This window comes from Apis florea, unplaced genomic scaffold (genome assembly GCF_048593485.1).
Source record: "Apis florea isolate Af1SG1 unplaced genomic scaffold, ASM4859348v1 contig_2293_pilon, whole genome shotgun sequence".
NCBI lineage: Eukaryota > Metazoa > Arthropoda > Insecta > Hymenoptera > Apidae > Apis > Apis florea.
The window spans coordinates 3152997-3175393 of record NW_028256554.1 but is presented as its reverse complement, the minus strand read 5'-3'; the positions used below and the strand labels follow the sequence as shown (position 1 = coordinate 3175393).

General features: G+C 24.8%; 3 protein-coding genes and 1 long non-coding RNA gene across 7 annotated transcripts; 2 read left to right on the top strand and 2 right to left on the bottom strand.

The window, feature by feature from the left end:
- The first annotated feature begins 310 nt into the window (after positions 1 to 310).
- On the top strand, positions 311 to 8552 carry LOC100870582 (dietary and metabolic glutamate transporter). Of its 2 annotated transcripts, none has more exons than XM_003694558.4 (11): positions 311 to 675; positions 1965 to 2311; positions 4988 to 5181; positions 5317 to 5447; positions 5535 to 5640; positions 6012 to 6096; positions 6205 to 6425; positions 6523 to 6669; positions 6749 to 6881; positions 6964 to 7205; positions 7299 to 8552. In XM_003694558.4, exons 2-11 carry the CDS (start codon positions 2287 to 2289, stop codon positions 7530 to 7532), a joined length of 1518 nt encoding a protein of 505 aa, XP_003694606.1. In that variant the 5' UTR covers positions 311 to 675; positions 1965 to 2286; the 3' UTR covers positions 7533 to 8552. The 2 variants fall into 2 exon arrangements, with proteins under 2 accessions (XP_003694606.1, XP_031772989.1); XM_031917129.2 differs by having other exon boundaries at positions 324 to 675; positions 2221 to 2311.
- Positions 8246 to 11795, bottom strand: LOC147658244 (uncharacterized). 2 transcript variants are annotated; one of them, XM_086903610.1, is made up of 6 exons: positions 11566 to 11795; positions 10865 to 11252; positions 9905 to 10690; positions 9244 to 9681; positions 9098 to 9160; positions 8246 to 8998 (listed from the first exon to the last, which is right to left on the bottom strand). In XM_086903610.1, the coding sequence occupies exons 2-6, from the start codon at positions 11250 to 11252 to the stop codon at positions 8622 to 8624; spliced, it is 2052 nt and encodes a 683-aa protein (XP_086759736.1). In that variant the 5' UTR covers positions 11566 to 11795; the 3' UTR covers positions 8246 to 8621. The 2 variants fall into 2 exon arrangements, with proteins under 2 accessions (XP_086759736.1, XP_086759737.1); XM_086903611.1 differs by lacking the exon at positions 11566 to 11795 and having other exon boundaries at positions 9905 to 10756; positions 10865 to 10985.
- LOC147658245 (uncharacterized) lies at positions 10639 to 11481 on the top strand. The gene is made up of 2 exons (XR_015290800.1): positions 10639 to 10891; positions 11037 to 11481. It is a non-coding gene; the product is annotated as an uncharacterized LOC147658245 (long non-coding RNA).
- A 3238-nt stretch (positions 11796 to 15033) lies between the features above and the next one.
- On the bottom strand, positions 15034 to 22032 carry LManII (Lysosomal alpha-mannosidase II). 2 transcript variants are annotated; one of them, XM_012487885.3, is made up of 17 exons: positions 21869 to 22032; positions 20572 to 20674; positions 20332 to 20413; positions 19976 to 20161; positions 19588 to 19793; positions 19377 to 19513; positions 18870 to 19003; positions 17977 to 18190; positions 17685 to 17881; positions 17378 to 17574; positions 17050 to 17246; positions 16632 to 16845; positions 16440 to 16557; positions 16036 to 16312; positions 15742 to 15975; positions 15492 to 15641; positions 15034 to 15396 (listed from the first exon to the last, which is right to left on the bottom strand). In XM_012487885.3, the coding sequence occupies exons 1-17, from the start codon at positions 21968 to 21970 to the stop codon at positions 15157 to 15159; spliced, it is 2988 nt and encodes a 995-aa protein (XP_012343339.3). In that variant the 5' UTR covers positions 21971 to 22032; the 3' UTR covers positions 15034 to 15156. The 2 variants fall into 2 exon arrangements, with proteins under 2 accessions (XP_012343339.3, XP_086759709.1); XM_086903583.1 differs by lacking the exon at positions 18870 to 19003 and adding an exon at positions 18413 to 18546 and having other exon boundaries at positions 21869 to 22031.
- Between the last annotated feature and the right edge of the window lie 365 nt (positions 22033 to 22397).

Sequence of the window (22397 nt, the reverse complement as noted above, 5' to 3'; positions counted from 1 at the left end):
TGTTTTTATTTATAATTGATAATAGAATTTCTAAAAAAAAATATATAAATATGATGCTAAAATATCAATTGATACTAAGTTTATTTTCTTAATTTACATAATTTAACAATATTCATTAATTGATTAGTTCACAATTACGTATTTGATCGAACGATACGTAGATACATGGAAATGGTGCGAACATTTAATAAAAGAATGGTTATCTTTATCCGTTAAGTGTATTTCATTTATATGTACAAATACATGTAAGTACATACTCATACATTCAACAGGTGATTAGGTAGGGGAAAAGAAGCGCGAATTGAAAACTAAAAAAAGGTAGCGCCGTTCAGTGACTAAGTTTCAGTCACGTTTGTCGTTTGTCGTAACACTTGTGGTTTAATGTACAATAATTTGATTGTTCCACATTTTGCGTTTCATTGTGATTTAGTGTTATTAAAAATAAATAATTTTATTATATTTTGTGCAAAATTCGTTATATGGATGTGTAAAAAAATGTTTAATTTTTTTATTTTAATATAATAAAAACCTATATTGAGAAAGGATAATTTTTCTGAATATTAATCGACAAATTGGCGGGATATTATTCTTTATTCTACAATCTTGAATCTTGAAAAAGATAGACGGAAATAGGTTAGTCTCATTGAACATCATGCAATAAATGAAAGGAATGATGTAAGTATATAGTTTATAAATACATTCTTATCCTTTTTTTTTCACTAATTCATATTAAAATTATTCGATGCATATTAGTATATAAATTTATTAAATGACAAAAATATATAAAATATAAATTTTTATATATTAATATATTAAATATATTAATATTTTAATTATATTTTGATTATAATTCAACATTTACATTTATTTTTATAATTAAAACTAAAAAACAAAATATAATTATATTAATTTTGAAGAAAAAAATTTTGCTGAATCATGTTTTAATATATAATATTGTTTTCTTTTCAAATTCCAAGAATTAAACTATTTTAACTGTTTAATTATAAAAAAAAATATAAAATTATGATTAATTTATATTTTAATTCCTTGATATACATTATTTGATCGTAATAATAAGAAAATATTTTTGCTTATTTTTTGCACAAAAAAAAAAAATTATTTCATTGAAATAATTTAATGAATTTCTTTTTAAAAATTTAAAATAAAATAAAAAAAAATCTTAATTAGATTTGATAAATAATTTATATATTACAATTAAATTTTAATTCAAGGATTTATTAATTTTGTTTAAATTAAAAAAATTAAATTTTTCCAACATATTATTTACTAAGATTTTATTAAAAAATCGAATCCAACAGTTTAATTTCAGAACTTTTAATTTTTAATATGATTTTCAGTTATATATTTTATATATTTTATATATTATTTTTATTTTTTGTATCCATATATATAATTATAATGTAATTATAAAGTTAAAAGATGATTAAAAATCAATATAATAAAATATATTTTTTATTTAATATTTAAGTATTTCTTTTATCATGTAATTTAATTTTTATATTATATTTAATTAAATATAAATTTTATTTATATATAATATTATATTTAATAATATATATAGTATGTAATAAATTCATGAAATATATTATTTCATAATATATTCTAAAATATATTATACATAATACATAATATACATAATACTTCTAAAATATTATAAGAATGATATAGAAATGATATATAAATGATTAAGAATAATATAGAAATGATAAAATTTTTTATAAGTATATATTATACATTACCATCTTGTTAATTTTAATTAAATTAAAAGAAATTAGAATATTATATATAATAGATAGACCTGATAATGATATATTTATATATTGTTGTCATATTTTTTATTTTATATGTATATAACATCCGATATTATATAATTTTGTGTAATTCTATTATTACGTATTAAATATAGAATTCAGATATAGCGATAGTCCGGTATCTTTTTTCAGTGTCTTCAGGAAGATATATGATTTTGAAGTCAACCAAATGAAAAATATCTATTACAGTTATTTCGCATTTCGAATTTATAAAAGAATGACATAATATTAATAAATAATTTATTTAATTGATCTTCAATTAACAGCAACATTATAATTCTAAGATATTATCTAAATTAACTGAACTAAAATATTTCTTATCAATTATCGATAACGATTAAAAGTATTATTAATAGCAATCAATTTTATATATAAATACTGTTTCTAGTTTAAAAAACTTAAAATATCGATCTGACGCTCCCATAAAACTGATCAATACATAATAAGCAACAAAATGTCTCTCTTCCGGAAATTTAATGGTAAGTATTTTACAATTTTAAAACGTAATAGCTTATTTTTTCTATTTTTTGACTTTTTCGATTTGTTAATTTCTAATTTATTTTTTAATATAATTATTATTACATCTTTATATTTAGTAATTTGAAAAATGCAATACGATATGTAACGTATTAAATATTGTAAAAAAAATATTTCTTATCTCTTGAATTGTTAGAAATACACACACACACATATGTTTCATATATGTATTTCAAATATAAATATCGGAAATAGATCATGCACATATTTTAGTCATATGATATGATCTGTAAACATATATAAATATGTATTTTTACATATTTCTAGTTTTATTTACACGATTATTTATTTACACGAATATTACTCTTAAATATACAGAAGAGACAGTATAACTTATTCGTAATAAATGCATAAGTGCTAGTTTAACTGAAATTTATTGAAAGTTAAATACGAAGATCAACTTTTCAATTAAATATTATTACATGCAGAGACATAAATATACATATTAATATTCTATTGTTATAGCTAATAATAAAATAATTCTCGTGCAATTTTATACTTAATATTTCATTTTAACATGTAACATTTTAATACGATAAGAATAATGTAAAAAAAATGCAAATATACAAAAATGCATATTCCATTAATTTCGATATCTTTGAGATATATTCTTTGATATTATGAACAATTATTTCTATATATATCGCACAATTTTAGTTTCGGAGATATACACAAAATATATATATTTTGTAAATAATATATTTTTAATATTATAATATCGTATTTCAAGGACTTGAAACAGATTTCAATTATACATTTATATGTATATATATATGTATATAATAGAAATAATTTATGTGTCGAGTTTTGTATACAAGTTAAAATACTTAAAAATTACATATAAGCGAATTATTAAATGTTGATTATTGGCATCATATAAGCAGTCAGTTCTATATTTATTGGTTCAATGCCATTTATTCTCCGAACGTATGACATTTCAATGATCTCTTCTACTATTTTGCTATGTAAGCTAAAATATATATTTAGAAATTGTATGTAAGGGAATTGTTAAGTAACATCAAGTGTAAACATTCATTTGTTATATTTATTAATCCGATGTCATTTCGAATGATTATATGACATTTCAATTAAATTTAATTTCTACTATATTTTCTTTTATATTAAATTTTCTACTATATTCAATTAAGTTTATGTTATTACATTCTGTATGCAATTAATAAAATTATTTTCTTTTTATAATATTAATTATATAAATGATATAATTCTATATAATTATATAATTTCTAAAATATTTTTTTATCAATTCATAATTTTAATATTAAAGGAATTAATATAATAAATAAGAAGAAAAGTTAAAATAGCTATATAATTATATAATAAAAGTATAAAAATTTTATTTTTTTCATTAATGATTCATTGTTGATTTGCGATATCATCATATGTTAGAGATAACGTTGACGTTCATTTCGCAGAATTCTTATAAGTTCATTTCAGTTAAATCAAGAAAATGAAAAGTTCATAAATAAATAATTAAAAATACTTTAATTTTTATTTTTATCCATTTTTAATCATTGCAATACGTTTTATTTCGCACTACTTTGATACTTTAATTGTCGAACGAAATTATATTTTATATGTTAAATGATTATGTGACTAATACATATAAATATACATTTATATAGTATATTTAGTTTGCATAGTTTAATTTACCTAGATCAAGGTTTCGCTATTATAAATTATATGTTATATTCAACTCACAAAAGTTTAAATAAGAATAAAAATTCATTTAAAAATATAATTTTTATTACTTATTTTTTGAAAAATGTAAGGCATATAAGTAATACTTAATTTTATGGTTCATAAATAGATAGAACGTGCGTTATTGTACGTTTGTAAAATGTTTACATCACCTTCGACGAGTCGAGACCAATGCCAACACATAATATGATATCGTGAATGATCGAATGATCAATCTATGTTTTATAAATGGAACTTTAATTGTAGACAAATGCATATTTGCCTTTTTCTAAGAAATGTATTAAACTTTTTTTTATTTTATTGAAACTTAATTATAAATTTTATTAAAATTATCAATCAATCCAAAAAAAAAAAAAAAGAAAAGATTATAATTATAATTTTGATTATAATTTAGAAGATATTTAATTTAAATATATGAAATTTAATATTGTTAGTATCATCTTGACACATCTTGAATGACGAAGACAAAAATAATTACCGTTATTTTTCCAGTTTTTACTTATTTATATAATAGAACTTTTCTAGGAATTTGATCCCATTTAATTGAATACAATTAATATTGTTCATATAGAATATTGTTCATAATATGTTCATAAATATTGTTAAATAATACAGATAGAACAAATCATAAGTTTCATAAGTAACAAAAAATTATTAAAAATAACTAAATTTTATTAAATATATAAATAAAATAATATTTTATTAAATCTATTTTGCAATTGAAACAAAAGTTGAAAATTATTTCAAATTTTTCGAAATATACATTATTTAAAACTTAAAAATATTCATATATCTTTATATAATATAATATGAATATGTAACTATATAACATTTAAATAAAATGAAACTAAATTAAATTTTTCTATTTAATAAATAAAATGTGCACGTACATATTTCAGAACGAATACCAAGAAGAGCAATTTTAGGTGCCATGATGTTTTTAGCGTGTATGTTTTCATATATGATTCGCACTAATTTGTCAATTATAATCGTTGCTATGGTAAATACAACTAGTAAAAGTGGAGGAAGTGGTCCAGCATGTTCTGCTACTGTTATCAGTAATACTACGAATACAACTATTGAACTTAAAGATGTAAGACTTTTTTTTTAATTGTATAATACTATATTATATGTATAATACTTTTTTTTTGTATTATTTATTTGTATTTGTATTTATTTATATTTAAGAAATCGCAATTTCAAAAATTTATATATTTTCATCTTACAGTATGGTGAACGATTTGAATGGAATCAACATATACAAGGTTTTTTACTTTCTGGTTATTTTTATGGAGTTCTTCCAGCAAGTATACCTGCTGGTCTTTTAGCAGAAAAGTATGGAGGTTCTAGAGTAGTAGCGTAAGTTATAATATTTTTTTCGTTATTTTATATTAAATTTTATATATTATTTATTTATTCATTTCTTTGTGTAATATTTTAATATAGATTTGCAACACTAATACCTGCAGTATTAAACCTTTTGATGCCTTGGGTTTCTGGTATTCATTATGGTTTAGTATTTGTTCTTCGTTTTTTGATGGGCTTTTTTGGAGTAAGTTTGCTCAATTATTTATCGTTTAATTATTTTTTTTCATTATTTAAACTTTTCACTGAATAAAATAGTTTTACAAAAATATATATAAAATTTTGAATATAAAAATACTTTGCTTAACTTTATATGATGATATATTTTTATTTATTAAAACTTCGTAAAAATATTTTTCATACTTTTATGTAATTTTGTATCTTTGGTTTTGAAAATTTTGAACATATTTTTTTTATGTATGAATATTCACTATGAGAAAACATATTTATAAAATTTTTTTATGTATTTCTATAAATTGTATTTAATAACAACAATAATAAAATAACAAAATATTTATTATAAAAAAGAATTAATTAATAAATTTATTAAATTAATAGGCAGCTATTTATCCTGCTCTTCATGCCATGATTGCCAGATGGGTTCCTCCTAGTGAGAAAGGTATATTTGTATGGACAATGCAAGGTATTTATATTTAATAAAAATTAAATACAAAATTATATTATATCAAAATATTAAAATAATATTAATAATATATATACAATTAAAATAACAAGATATTTTTTATTTTAGGTGGTCCTTTTGGAACTGTAGTAACATTTACATTATGTGGTCAAATAATCAGTGCTTTTGGTTGGAAAGTTGCATATTATGTTACAAGTGGACTTATATTGATTTTTTATGCTTTATGGGTATTTCTTATATATGATACACCTGATCTTCATCCAGGAATCACAGAAAATGAAAAAGTTTTTATCAAAGAACAAATAGGTACAAGTGTTTCTAAACAGAAAGTAAGTATAAATTTTTATATTTTAAATTAAATAAATGAAATAAATTATATGTATTTTTATATAATACTAGCATCATTAAATATTAATATAAAACTAGGTGAAACTACCAGTCAAAGCTGTTGCTACATCAATACCATTTTTAGTTTTGCTATGGGCTCATTTTGCAAATATGTGGGGTATATATTTCATTGCCACTAATGGACCAAAATATACTTTAGAAGTTCTTGGTTTTAATATGAAATCGGTAATATTATATTTATACATCATTGGAATTGTTTTCATATAAAACAAACTAAATTAAAATTTTATCAAATTACATTTAGGGAGGATCAATTACAGGATTGCCTTACATAGCAAGACTTGGTGCTGGAGTATTATTTGCTGCAGCTGGTGATTATGTTCGAAAAAAAAAAATTCTTACTTTAGGATGGATAAGAAAGATATTTATGCTTTTTTGTAAGTAAATTTGAATGATAATTAATTGAATAAATTTTATTTGATAGTGAAATGATGAATGAAAATAAATCTATTTTTATAGCACATATGGGTCCAGCATTAGCTTTGATTGTAATGACATATGTTGGTTGTGATGCAATAACTGCAATTGTTATGCTAATAGTAGCACTAAGTTTTAATGGAGCTGCATGTCAAACTAATTTACAAAACCATCAAGATCTTGCACCCAATTATGCTGGTTCTTTATATGGAATCATGAACACTTTTGGTAGTTTTCCTGGATTTATTATTCCAGCAATTATTGGTGCTTTGACAAATGAAAGAGTATGTATAAAATTAAATATATAAAATTTATATTGTTTTGTTATATATAAATGAGTTAGTTAAAAACAATTATTTATTGTTATTTTTTTATAGAATGGAGTAGAAGAATGGCGTGTTATGTTCTGGATCTCAACAGCAGTATTTACATCTGCAACAATACTCTTCTGGTTTTTTGGATCAGCAGAAATTCAATCATGGAATAATTTAAATCAACAAAAAATATCAACGCTTTCTGAGGAAGAAACAACACAAATGACCGCAGTGGCCATTAAAGAATTACAATCAGAAGAAGAAGAGGACGAATATAAAGCAGCAAATGTTAATTAAAAAAATTACATTTTAATGGCTTAACATTAAATTCTCTGTACTATCTGTACTAAAGCATTTAATCTTATAATATGAAAATTTTCAAATCATTTATATATATATATATATATATATATATATATATATATATATATATATATGAATATTATCTTTTTTAAAAAAAATAGGAAGAACAATTATTAATCATCAATATATTTTTTTATATTTTTTATCTGTCATTTCTTCAATCGATATTTTTAATTATTTTTGCCATTGTTAACATTTTTTAAAATACTCGTTTTATTTAATAATGACCTCAGAACAAATTAAAAATACTTTCTTTAAGTATTTATACTAGATATTTATAACATAAGTCTTAAAAATAATATATAATTTAACTTAATAATAATAATGTAACTTACAATATTTTGTGTGTACTTTTATTAATTATGTGCAAATTTAGTTTTTGTTCATAAATTATATAAAAATAAAATAATATTAAGTTATTTTTTCTGACTTAAATAATTAAGAATTTCAATTTAAAAGTACATATTTTTATTAAAACGTTCCATTTCATATATTACATAAATATGTAATGAATATGTTGATAAAAGCACAAATATAAAATATGCACTTTTATAAAAATAAATCAAATAAAATTTATCATGATAAAAATGTTAATAAGAAGAAATGTATGAACTTTATACGAATGGTATAACATGAGCAATAGTATATATATTTTTATAATGTTTTATTTACATAAGCTTTATAAACTACAATATGAGAGGGATCTCATAAATATATTTTTATACATGTTACATTGTAATTAATTTAAGAATTATGTACGAAATATAATTATGTATGTATATAATTTATATAATTATTTTTATGCGAGGCATATATAATAAATGAATGTAATATCACAAATGTATCATATAATATTATGAATGTTTATGTTTACGACACATAGGTAGCTTGGCTGAGAATACTTAAACAGTGTATATGCATTTATTTCTGTCAAATAAATATCTTAAGAATGTATTAATTATTGTAATGTATACATTTAATTATAATTATAAATATATGTAAAATAATATTTTAATTTGTATATTAATTGCAAATAGAAGAATCTTTAGAAAGATGTATAGGGATAATTTTAAAACCATCTCCATGTGATTTTATAGGACATTGAATGTTACATGTATTAGGTAAATGTAATTTTGAGAAAGCTTTACACGTTTGTTGTGTACAGCTCGTGTTATTTATAGTTAAACTTGATTTACTACAACTACAAACTTTTTCATTCTCCATAAGCGAAGTTTGTTGCGAGGAAATAAAACAAGTTTCTCGAGTACAAAATGTATTTTTTAATATTTGCAAAGCGGTTGCTGCTTGGGAAGTTAATGTACTATGGGTGCTACACAAAACTGGCTGAAATGATGGATCTAACGAACTTACAGTTGTTTGACTTGAGTTATTTGTGGATTCTATAAAATATAATTTAATATATATATATTATTTGTTTAATAATAAATTTATGTTAAAATGTATATGTATATATTATATATAAATAATAATAATTTTACCTTTTATAGAACATGGTTTCATTATTGTAGCCTCAGTTACATAAGACCATTCGTTAAATGATTCTGAAAAATAATAATAAAAAATAAATAAAAAAATAAATAATAATTATATTAAATACAAAATTTCTTTCATTAAACGTATTTACCTCGAGGTTCAAGTTTATTAGATTGTAAAAATACACAAATTGTATGACGAGATTCTTTTGAATCCATCGAGCAAGAAACTTGAAGTTTTGAAGAAGATTTCAAATTTTTTTCTGGACAAGTGATTTCAAGGTTTTTGTTTTCTTGGGATATTTTGGTCATAATATAACAGGGTTTATATGCTAACAATATATCTTGTGTACGAAGAATCTTAAATTCCTCTTGTGGAACATCTTCAATTTTTTGACTATTCGTACAATATTGACACATTGACTGTCTTCTACAGACGGAACATAAAACTTCTTTCGATTTTATAATTTTTTTGACTTCAGAAATTGCTGCTATACTCGTTTGTGTAGCAATTGTTTCTGTTTCTTTCTTCGACAACAATTCAAGAATTTTCTTTTTTCTTTTAGCTAACACTTGATCTATTGGCTTGCCTAAAATATATAAAAATGTATTTGATATACATATAGATATAAAAATGTTATTGTTTCATAGTGAATTAAATATTATAATAATAATAAAATTGGTTAAATCTTATATCTTATTTTAGTGGGAAATAATGTGTGAAGGAATAAAAATGAAATTTTTAATTATAATTCAATGACAATGACAGTGAAATTTGAATAACGTAACGTTTTAATGTATATTGATACTAACGCTGTGCTTGTTTTTCTAGTTCCATAAGTTTTGTTATTATATTTGTCGTCCGCTGTAGAATTCTATTTAAAATGATCTTAACATTCTTAGCGGCATTTTTAGATACATTAACGCAAACTATCTGCAACAAATCGTCTATCAAAGGTAGAACAATAATCGATGCTTCTAAGGGATCCACGATTATATCGAGTTTTAATTTTTTCAACACATCTTTTTCTGTTTTATCTAATTTGTACGTAGCTATAGTTTGTATGCTTTGTTCTTTCATGGGATATCTAACTCTTTCGGCACATTTATCAATGATCTCATCTATTATATCATCTACTATGATTCTAACTTCAATTCCTTTAGTAATACAATCTTCCAAGTAATTCAATATCATATTCTTTGTTTCCCAATAATCCGATAAAAGCATCGTGTTAGACTCTTTCGGTTCGCAACTCAAATCAGTTTGTACTTGATTATCTATGACGAAGATTTTCGTGCGATTATTATATTTGATATAAGTTTGCACAGTTTTATCCGCAGTCTCAGGTTGTATTTGACTGGTCGGATCATCTATCCAAAATACACGTATTAATATAAAATGTAATATTTCAGCGATGTCCATGTCCCTTTCTTCTTCGTCGCTAAGTTTAGAAACGAATTCTTCACGTTCTTCGTCCGTGACGTCCGCGGATAGTTGATCGATCACAACATCTTGCGGTGTTTCGGGATGGAAGCTAATAATAGTTGCAGCTACGTTGCTCCTCTTTAAATCGGGCATGGGACCCTCTTTCATAGATGCTGTATGGCATATATTTTAATAGAAATTAAAAATATGTTTGTCTATATCTTTAATGTGTAAAGATCCTAAAAAATATTACAAAGCAATTAATTTTAATTTTATTATTTCATATTTCTATAAAAAAAAAAGATACAGATGTGATAAATAATTATGAAGAATAATAAATCGCATACTCATGATATCTCTAAAATATTGTAAAGGTGGGTATGGTGGATGCATATACATCGTTTGTGAGGCTTCATCTCGGTATTCGGTAGAAATATGTACGACTGGTATTCCCTGTAAATATGTTTGAACTTCTGCATCTTCGGGTTTTTCTTTGGGTTTTTCTTCTGGCTGTTCTAGCTTTTCTGGCTCTACTGGTACCTCATCTTTTGCTTCTTTAGTATCTACAAATTGTCTAAGCGGTCGTCTCATTACGATTTCATCAGGATCAAGAACTAAATTTACGTCCTGTGTTGATGATACTATAGTTGTATCCGCAATTTTTCTTAATGTTGCATCCTCTTCTGGAGTTACTGTGATAAGAGTTTGAGCCCAAGCATCATCTTCTGACGTCATCTAATACATGTATATAAATACAATGTACAACAAATATTTTGAAGATATATTCATCGATTCACATTATTACCTTATGAATATTTAAAAAAAATACAACATTATACATAATACTAAACATATATTTTATTTGTGTTTCTTATATTATATATTTATATTTATATTTTATATATTCTATATTATATTTTAATATAATAAAAATATCTAATTGTCGATAATAAAAAAATAAAAATCTTTTATTTTCTTTTATATATAATTCCTTTTATATAATTTAATATTAATTTTATAATTTTGGTAATATTTTGTTAACACTTACTATGATAAGTAATTAAATATAAATTATTGTATGTAATATCTTTGCTAATGTAATTTAGTATTATTATTATTAACGAAAAAATATATTTATTATTCTGAGATGTCATCTCAGATTTCTTACGAGAACTTTCAAAAATTTAATAAGTTATTTGGAAAGTTTGTTGATAGAATTTTACATAATAAAAGGTTACAGGTTCTATGATGTCAAAAGAATATCTAACTTCAAATAATATACAAGTTCAGATTTTTCCCGCCAAATCAATATCATTAATAATATCATTTTTTTGAAATTTTTGAATATTTCCCACTTTATTTGTGATTACTTTGTATAGATAAAGAGAGAAAATAATAGAAGAAGGATAGAGATAAGGTAAAAATATGGGAATCAGCGCCATCTCTAGAGTGCCGTAAATGAAACTCACATAAAAAGGACAGAAAATAGTAAGAAAAAGATAGAAATAAGGTAAGAATTGACCGTCAGCGTCATCTATGGAGTGATAAAGATACTTTTTCAAAAACAGGATAACAAAGATTAGGAATTGTCGATTAGCACCATCTTTATTACCTATTTTTGAAGTGATATTTTTAATTTTTAAAAGATGGCGGTAGTAATCAATTCTTATCTATCTCTATCCTTTTTTTATTATTTTCTATCCTTTTTATATGAGTTTCATTTACGGCACACTGAAGATGGCGCTGATTCTCATATTTTTATCCTATCTCTGTCCTTTTCTCACTACTTACTCTTGCTTATACTTACAAAATTACCTTACAAAATATATGTATATTTTTAAAATATCTGAAAAGCATACTTATTATAATTAGTATTTTAGAAAAAATTTAACTTTATCTTTGAAAATATAATCTACAATATATTAATTATAACAATATTATGTTAATCATTAATTTATAAATTATAATAACGTTGTAATTAACTAAAAACAAATATTCTTTTTATTTTTAACAAAAAATATTTTTATTAAAATACTTTGTTAAAAATAATTGTAAGATAAGAATTTTATTTCTAATCTTAATTTGTTAACAATTAAAAAAATATACATAGTGCAAAATTATTATGTTTATTTGTTTCACAACAGTTTATATAAATATAATGTAAAATGCAGAGCTTTTTATAGATCTACGAGATCTATATATTTTGTAACAGAATATCTGTTCTTTCTCTTATTTATAATTTTAGTTGCAATCTTATTTTAAATCGAATCTTTGAGAATAATAGAAAAATAATAAGAGAATTTCTTGTATTCCCGAGGGATAATTCTTAATTTTAATATATTCAAGAATATTATTTACTATTTTATTATAAAATTCAACAAAAAATTCAACATCGGAAAATTTTTGTCACTGTCTAGTTCGGGTACGAGAAGTTTTACGATAGTCTAATTTTATGTAAGGTCGTCTATACGCGACCTCACGTTAGCGTACGCATTTGGCCGAACACAAAGTCTACAGAGTAAATATCACAGAGCTTATCAAATTGAATTTTTTAACTTAATAATAATTTTTCGAATCGATTACTTATACTTTTATTATTTTATATATAATTAATTATATCGAAATTGTCACATTATTCAATATATCTACTTTATTAATACTAGATTACTAATACAATATTAAACACATTATACTTTTTCTTTCATGTGCAGGTATTTCCAACGAAGAAAAACATGATTTGAATATCACGAGATCGATGTATCAGCTCATTTAACAAGTCAATCGGTTATGTTAACAACTGCTTCTATTCACTCTAATGTTTCTCGCTTTAATACGCGAACAGCGAACAAAGCGAAAATAGTAAACACAGTGTACTTTATCTACAACACTTCAATGTTTATCGTGATGTAAAACGGAACAATTCCACTCGGTGTAATGAATCGAGGATTGATTTATCGAAAAAAATAGAACGATATTCGTTCACGGAAATGATGGATATGGTTCAATCAATGGGAAGGCGAACGCGAGCAGGTACAAGGCGAGAAAAATATACACAGAGCGTTTTCCAACGAAAAATACCGAACGAGAAAACGTTTCAGCGTGTGATAGAGCGTTTACATAACCATGTTCATCGAGCAAAGTCATAATTCTGGAAAGCCGAGGACTAAGAGAACGATCATGATAGAGGGAGCGATACTTCATCAAACCGAGGACAATCCGAGCATAAGCACACGTGAGATAGCGAGGAATCAACGAATCAATCACGTATCGTACGAGAATTTTAAGGGAGAACAAATTGTACCCGTATCATTGGCAACGTGTACAAGAATTAATGTACAAAGATTTCTCTCCAAGATTGACATTTTCGATCTTGATGCAACAAATGTGCAACCAAAATTCCACTCTGACGAATCGTATTCGTTCATCGATGAAGCGATATTCACGCGATCTGGACTTTTCAACGCGCGCAACAAACACACGTGGGCGGAGGAAAATCCACAATGCACGATGCAAGATAAGTATCAGAGGGAATTTAGCGTGAACATGTGGCTGGGCGTGTTGGACAATAAATTGATAGGTCCGTTTTTTTTATCGGTGTGCCTTACGAGAGAGATTTACTTGGAATTTTTGAAAACTATCCTACCATAATTGTTGGAAGGTGTGAGTTTACACGTGAGAAGAGACATGTGGTTTATACACGACGGGTCACCGATCCATTTCGGTCCCGATGCCACGCAATATTTGAACGAAAAATATCCCGATAGATGGATAGATCGCGGTAGCTCGCTCGATCTCCCGAATTGAATTCATTGGATTTTTCAGTGTGGGGTTACTTGAAAACTGGTGTACAAAACGCCGGTGTACGACGAGAATATTTTGCAGATGCGAATCATAGACAAGTGTAAGAAAATTGGAGCGAAGGTTCAAACTGTTCAAACGAATTCAACAATCGTTCCGTAAGAGGCAGGGATTGTGTATCGAGAAGAGAGGTGGACACTTTTAACACTTATGAAATCAAGAGTGAATGTGGATTTTATTTTTTATTTTATTTATTTATTAATTGTTTATTTATATTTGTAATTTTGTACTGCCCAAAGTCTTTCGATAAACGTTTCAATGAAAAAAAATGTTATTGTGTTATGTTATTTTGTATTATAAGAATAAAGAATCGATAAAAATTAATAATTCTTCTGATTCTATTTCTGTCTAATCTATTTCGTACGATATTTAAAATGATACGACAAAAAATAACTAATATAAAAAAAAATGAAAACAAATTATTTTTTTCGGTATAAAAATAGTTAATATGCGTTATAAAAAATAGTATTATGTCTTCTAAGTAATTCCAAATATCACGTTTTGAAGAAAAACATATTTTGCTATAAAAAGAAATATATCTTTTGCTATAAAAACTAATACTTTCAATAACAAAAAGCAATATATATTGTTTACAGTGATAAAAAAAAAATTATTGTTTTTTATTTTTTAAAAAGTAAAGATGTTGTTAAAAAAGTACAAAATACAAATATTGTATTTATTATATCTTATTTCAATAAAATATTAATAAACAACAATAATAAATCTATTATCGTATATATATCAAACATAATTCTTAATGAAAATAAATTTTGTTTTCAATTTAGAGAATTTTAGTTGGACGTTTTGGTACTATTTTAAGGACAAATGTTCGTATTTCCATTGGTTTCAAAACTACATTTATGATACCATCTTTAATTTCTACAGGCTGATATTCTTCTTCCGATTGAAGAATATCATTCGTCTCGGCATCCCATTTCAAACGATTCATCTCCTTGAACCATTGATTACCACCTAACGTAGTCTCCTTAACGGATATGATCGTAAAAGTTTTAAACAGATCCTATTGTAACAAATCATAACGAAAATAAATTAAATATTAACGTATTTTTATGTACGGTATTGGATATTTTGGATAAAAGATAATTCGAAACATACTTGTATATTGATTGTTACAGGTTTCGATAAATTCTCGGTTTCACCTATTTCGAAAATATGCTCTAATCTTAGTAGAAGAGAATCTTTTTTCCACGGTTCCAAAGTTAAAATGTGAACATTTGGTGGCAATGGTTTGGCAAGACCTATATTCTATAAATTAATAATAAATAACAAAAATTCTAACTCGTTTCTATGATATGTCTATGATTTATACTTCTGTACTTAAATACCATTTACTTGGTGTACTTACTTGCGAGATAGCATACGTCGAAAAATTATTTTCATTAGATATAATAAAAGGCCATGGACGAAGCAACAGTTGAAGCGCCAAATTTTTCTCTTTTATCGCAAGTTCATCTAAATTTTTTATGCTACCACCGATAATATAATGAGAACCTCTAACCACCAAACCTTCACCATATGCAGATTCATTGAGAGCTTCTCCTACACCGAATGCATCGTCTTTGAGAAGTCTTCTATGAACCTATAATATATGGATATGCTTACTTTTCCCCCTTTGGCGTATAACACAAATTAATTTTACCATCATTTCGATCTCTCCATCTTTCAAACTAGTTCCACCTTGCGCTCGATCTGTTAATAAACTAAGTTTGAGACGTCTTTCTTCATCTTTCAATGAAATTTTCGAAGTAATGGGATAATAATTGCCAGACACTTCTTCTTGCAGTTTTACTTTCCACGTCGGTCGATAATCTCTTTTTCGTTTCAACATTTCACGACCATTACTATCAGTGTAAAATTCTCCAGAAGAATTCAAATTGCTGTAGTATCTCGTTATTATCTCTTTGCCAATCATATCTCTAAAATAATAATATTTCATTATCAGTATTTATTTCATTTCATTGTTCGCAAATAACTTGTAATACTTTATTTGAATTATTCTATTATTTCTTCATTTTGATTATATATCATATTTGATTCACTTACTTGATGGGTATTGGTCCAACGAGCCAATCGAATTCAACATATTCTATTCCATTGTAAACTCTGATTACCTGAGATACCCAATCATTGATATATTGATGAATTTCTTCTACCAATGGGCCTATAAAATGAATCAAATTTATTAATGTTATTTGATCATTTTCCTGATGTATCTTTCATTAATGAATTAATTACCTTTGTACACTTTGTAAGTACCGTGCGTTACGAAATTTTTAACGAATACGTTTCTGGGTCTGAATATATATGCGCCTGAAGATCTATTTTTAAATTCCTTATTGTTTCCTTCCATTCCTTCGTAATAATGGAACGATTGAGTCACTGTCATATTTTTTTCTTTCTTCCATTCGACTACGATATGACCATACTGGTTCACCGATATATTATAAAACTGAAATAATTTATATATTATTATAACACATTTACACATTTCGTATAATTTCGTAAAATTAGAAATGGATTGTTATAAATTTCTAACTTTGAAATAATTTTTAAGATATAAATTTCCAATTTATGGGTCGTAATTCTCAGAGAATAATTTTCGACGATTTGTCAAAAGTCAAGATGAATTTTCTATTAACAATAAATTTTATACCTCGTTACCAATAGAAGTTTCTTCCTCCACAGTTTCTTGTCTTGCGCTTCCTGCTCTTTTGATGGCATAAGACTTGTAACCCAAAGGTAGCAATGATGCAAGAAATACAAGTTCGTACATCGCATTACTCTTTCTTCCCGGTATTGCATGCACGGAACTAGGAATGGGAACTATTTGTGAAATCATTTCTTTTCCATCTTGAAAGAAAGTTAAATATCGATTAACATATTAATACATTCCACGTTAAATGTTAGGAAGTAATATTTTCTACTTCAATTTCATACAGTATTTTAAATTGTCATCAAAATTAATCATCCGTTTTGATTACCTGCGAGATCTACAACTGTGTATGCATCTTCTTGGACAGGAATGCGGATAGGTGTTACGACATTCTGACTCAAAGGATTGTAAATTGCTAGAATGAAATCGTTGCCTTCTGTATACGTACACGAACTAATATTCAATTGCATGCAAGAGTGTATGTGCCCTTTTAAAAACTCTGAATTTTCTTTTAACATCCATTTTCTATGAAAGAAATAATAATAATAAAATTATAATAATAAATTTCGAGATATTAATTTTTCGATTAAAAATTAAAAAAAAAAAAATGCAAAATTGTCAGAAAAATATGACACCTTAAGGCTTCGTAAGCAATGTTTGTTCCTTGTTCCATGCCATTATATAATATTCGGGCATAATCATTTGCAACTAATTGTTTCTCAGTTCCAGAGACCGCATCATGATGTTGCAACACTCCCATTGCTTCTCGAAAATATTCCAATTCTTTTTCGTGATCTTTCAATTGAGTCAATGCGGACAATTGCTTGGATATCTAGAATTGCATCGTGAAAAAATCGTGTTTTTAATTTTCTTACTTTTAATTGTAAACGTATAATTTTTAATACGAACGAAATGTTTGTTTCTTACTTGCAAAAGATTGTTTCCCATTCTTTCGAAGAATTTGATCGTTGGTCTGGAGGAGAAATAGCCAGTCCAATATGAATGTGGATCACTCGCGTAGGGAAAGAAATCGTCTTCTTTCGTCGTCCATTGCAAATTTGCGTCGTGTACTGCTTTTAAGTAGCACGATGGCGTAGAATAAAATATATTCACGTCGGAACTATTTCTTTCTCTCACATATCTATATAAATATGAATTACTATGTGTAAAAAATTTTTCTACTTAAAATAATAGATTTGATTTAACGATCATGAGTTTTTTAAGTTTAATTCTAATATTTAAGAAAGCTGAAAATAGGATGTAAAAAATTATAAGAAATTATAATTCATGTAAAAAATATCAATATTTCATATTTTTTAAATTACTTATTTGAACATTCTACATGAAATTCTACATGTTTTACCTGATCAATTTCTCTAAGTTAATGAACCACATTTCAGCATGTTGATAATTAAAATCTTCGCCCATTGTAAAAATTACATTATTAGTCTTGTAGAACTTTGCTTGAAGATGAGCGTATTTCACTAATTGTTCGACCTGCCAATACCGTATATATTATCTTACTTACCAATGTATCCCAGATAGCACATTGTTTAGAATTTCAATTTCAACACAATGTTGAAAATGAAAATTAGTAATTAGATATAACTTTCAATTACAAAAAATACTTTTGAAAATAACTCTCGATAATTTTATCTTTAAATATATTTATCATGATTGATTTTTTTTTTTTTAATAAAAAAAAGATGTTTCTATGCTATCTGAGAAGATGTTAAAATTACAGGACGTTTTCCTTCCTTTTCTTCCTACACCTTTTATATGTGAAATGAAACTAAGAGGCTTTAACGAAATAAAGCTACCTTATTAGTAAGTCCATATTAGAAAAGTACATTTCCGCTTGTTGATAAGTGAAATCTCCTCCCATTGTTAATATGACGTTATTTGTACGATATACTTCAGATTGATGAACCACATATTGCAAAAATCTATTGACCTGTTATATACAAAAGATATCAGTTTCATTCGAAAAAGATTTGAAGATCAATTGTATTGTTTAAAACGTGACTGAAGTAGCAAACTGATTATGAGATTAAATTTTAATGGACATAATTAAGAAATAATAAACTGGAGATGTATTAATAGTATTAATACACAAATTAATATTAATAGAGTTAATAAAAAGGAAGGAAACACAAAGTCCATTAATGAATTTCAATTAAAAATTTTCAAATCATTTTTTGTAAATAACTTCTTGAAAATTTTTTTGTCAAATGACAAAAAAATATTTATTGCACTATTAAAAAATGTAATTATCAGTTATATATGAAGTGTTAGTTTAGAAAAAATGATTCGAAAGCGAATAATACCCTATCGTTAACGTTATAATCTGGACTTTCGAGATCATCGTTTATTGGTTCGTCATTGCACAAGACATCGTAACAGAAACCAGGTGGTGGGCTATAATTATTGTACAGTACAACTGTGAATAAATCTGCTCGTGATCCTATAATACAAATTGTTAATGTAATAAGAATAACAATTGTTACTAGTTGCGTTTCTTAAGCTTTAGGTCATTACCTAGATTCGGACTTCCTTTCCAAATGAATTCCATCGTTTTATCTTTGAGCCTTTTGATCTTATCTTGATAATCGAGGCGACCGAAAAACATTCCATCGAATCCTAATTGTGCAAACAAAGATGCTTGTTCTCTGGAATGACCAAAAGGATCTATCTGCCATCCTATATATGGTCTTGCACAGCTTCCGAAGGTATCGTTAAGACGTCTGGAAAAATGAAAAAAAAATTAATTTTTAGAATCAAAATGACGTAGTAAAAAAAATTTTCTCTAAATATCTGTAATAATCTGTATAAATTAATTAAAATGAAATATAAGAAAGTGCAAATAAGAAGAAATTAAATTAAATTTGGCGAAAAATTATTATTGATTTAATCGAAAATTTATCACCTGAATCCCCAAGTATATTGATCTATAAGAGAGTGATAGTGAGTAACTGCCTCATCATTCATAGTCCATCCACCACCGATAATTTCTAATCTTCCTTGATTTATTAGATCTCGCACATCTTGCCTGACTTTTTCGCTTTGACGCAACCACCATTTCCATAAAAATGCAGTTTCCACGTAAATGAATCTGATCAGATAAATATAAATCTTATAAATTTTTATGGTACGAATGATTTTTAATGAATAATTCATAAAATTAGTTTCGTTTAATTTGATACTATTATTATTTGAGAAAATATCGTAATATAATATTTTTGTTTCATTGTAATAAATAATATAAAAATAAATTTTAATTACTTTCTTTCAGGATTCGCCAATAACGCCTCAATCACACTATCAAGAATGTATTGTACACCTGCTTTTTGAATATTTGAACGACCTTAAAAAAAAAAATAATAAAAATTTAATATTATATATTTATTATATATATAATTTTTTATTTTTTTTATAATAATTATTTATTTTAATTATTTATTATTATATAATAATGTTGTTTTACAAATTATCGTATAATAAAAATTATAACGCGTGACTTACTTCCAAAATAATACTGATCAACCGTTTTCAACCAACCAACATCATCGTGAGTATGAGCTACTAAATGAATATTTAGTTTTTTTGAATCCGTTACAGGACATGCCTATAATAATAAAAAATTTCTTAGAATTTATCATAAAAATATTGTATTTCAATTTTTAATATGTTAATTAAAAAAATCTAAAGAATGCTAGACTAGTTTTAACGATTGTGTTGTTGACATGTTGTTGTGATTTTAAATATAAAAATCAGATATAAGCGATATCTTAAATGATATTCAGATATAAATGAACAAATATTTATGATGGAGAGCCTTCAATATCTTTTAAAATTTAAAATCTCTTGAGAAATGTAAATAAAGCTGGACAGATAAGAAAGTATTGGAAGATATGTTTCACTAAAAAAATTGAAATATATAAACTTGAAATATGTAAAATACGTATTTTTAATCATCCTTTATGATCATTCCATACAAAATTTATTTTAAATTATATGAAGAAGAAATTATAATTATTTAAATTATTATATACATCAAGAAATATAATAATACAAATAAAAATGACCTTTATTTTTTAATCGATATTTACGAATAGAGTTTGAATGATATCATTATCATGATCAATCAACCAAATTAATCACATTATCATAACTTATTTTATATAATCTTATTTTTTAAAGATTAATTTTTTTACTAAATGAAATTTAGTAAAAATATCGCGCAATTTTTAAATAATTGGTATTATTAATTATATTGTTAATTAATTATATTGTACTTAATTATTTAGGTATTTACTACTATATGTTCTTTTAAGAATTCTTCGTATATATATATACTGTGATTAATTATGTGTTTAACATTATATTTATTGTAAATTATTAATTAAGAAATACTAATTAATGAAGTGAATATATCCATGAGAATGATAAAGAATAATGAAGTGAAAAATGATAATACAAAAAATTTTACATATCATACAAAGAATATTTAAGAATTTTATATAATTTTATTGAAATTATTTCTACTCAAAAAATTACTTTTATTTGATAACTTTAAAAATTTAAAGCGCTTTATAAATATATATAAATATAAATTTGATCGTTTTAATTAGAATAATTTTCAAAGTGATCAAATAAAAGTAAAAAAAAAAAAAAAAAAAAAAAAAAAAAGGACAGTCTGATATTAATACAGCCTAGCGATATCTTTATGTAAGATATAAAACTGTGAATAAAAAAATTTATTATTCAATGGATTTAGCATTATTACTTATTTTGAAATAAAGAATTAATTTTCGAATACCTCGTAACCACAAACTTGTGTTTGCCTTCTTGGAATGCTCGCCCCATGTCCATGGGTGAAGAATAGCAAAAGCGAGATCAACGAAAATTCGAGCCACGACATAACCAACGCACCACTCCAGACTTTCAATCGTTAATGAAACAATCACCCACTCTTCCTCTACTTATATAGTTTCTCTACGTTACGACTCCGCGCCATCATTATTGCGTCAAAGTTGAAAGAAGATAGTGTCTACTGCTATCGTTTATTCATCGGTTTACAATATGAAATAAGGAAAAATATTTATTAGATTCAAAATGCTTCAATTATCATCTATTCTGTAGCGATAGATAAATATTGTAACAGTGTACAATATAATATTTACTACATATAATAACATCATATAGAATCGGTAGATTGAGAACTCTGCTACTTCGCTACTTTTATATTTTTTATTCGGCAAGGAAATAATATCTATAATGATAATAATTATTTATAATAATTGTTTGTAATAAAAATACTGCAAAAAAATTGGATTCAGAAAATATGA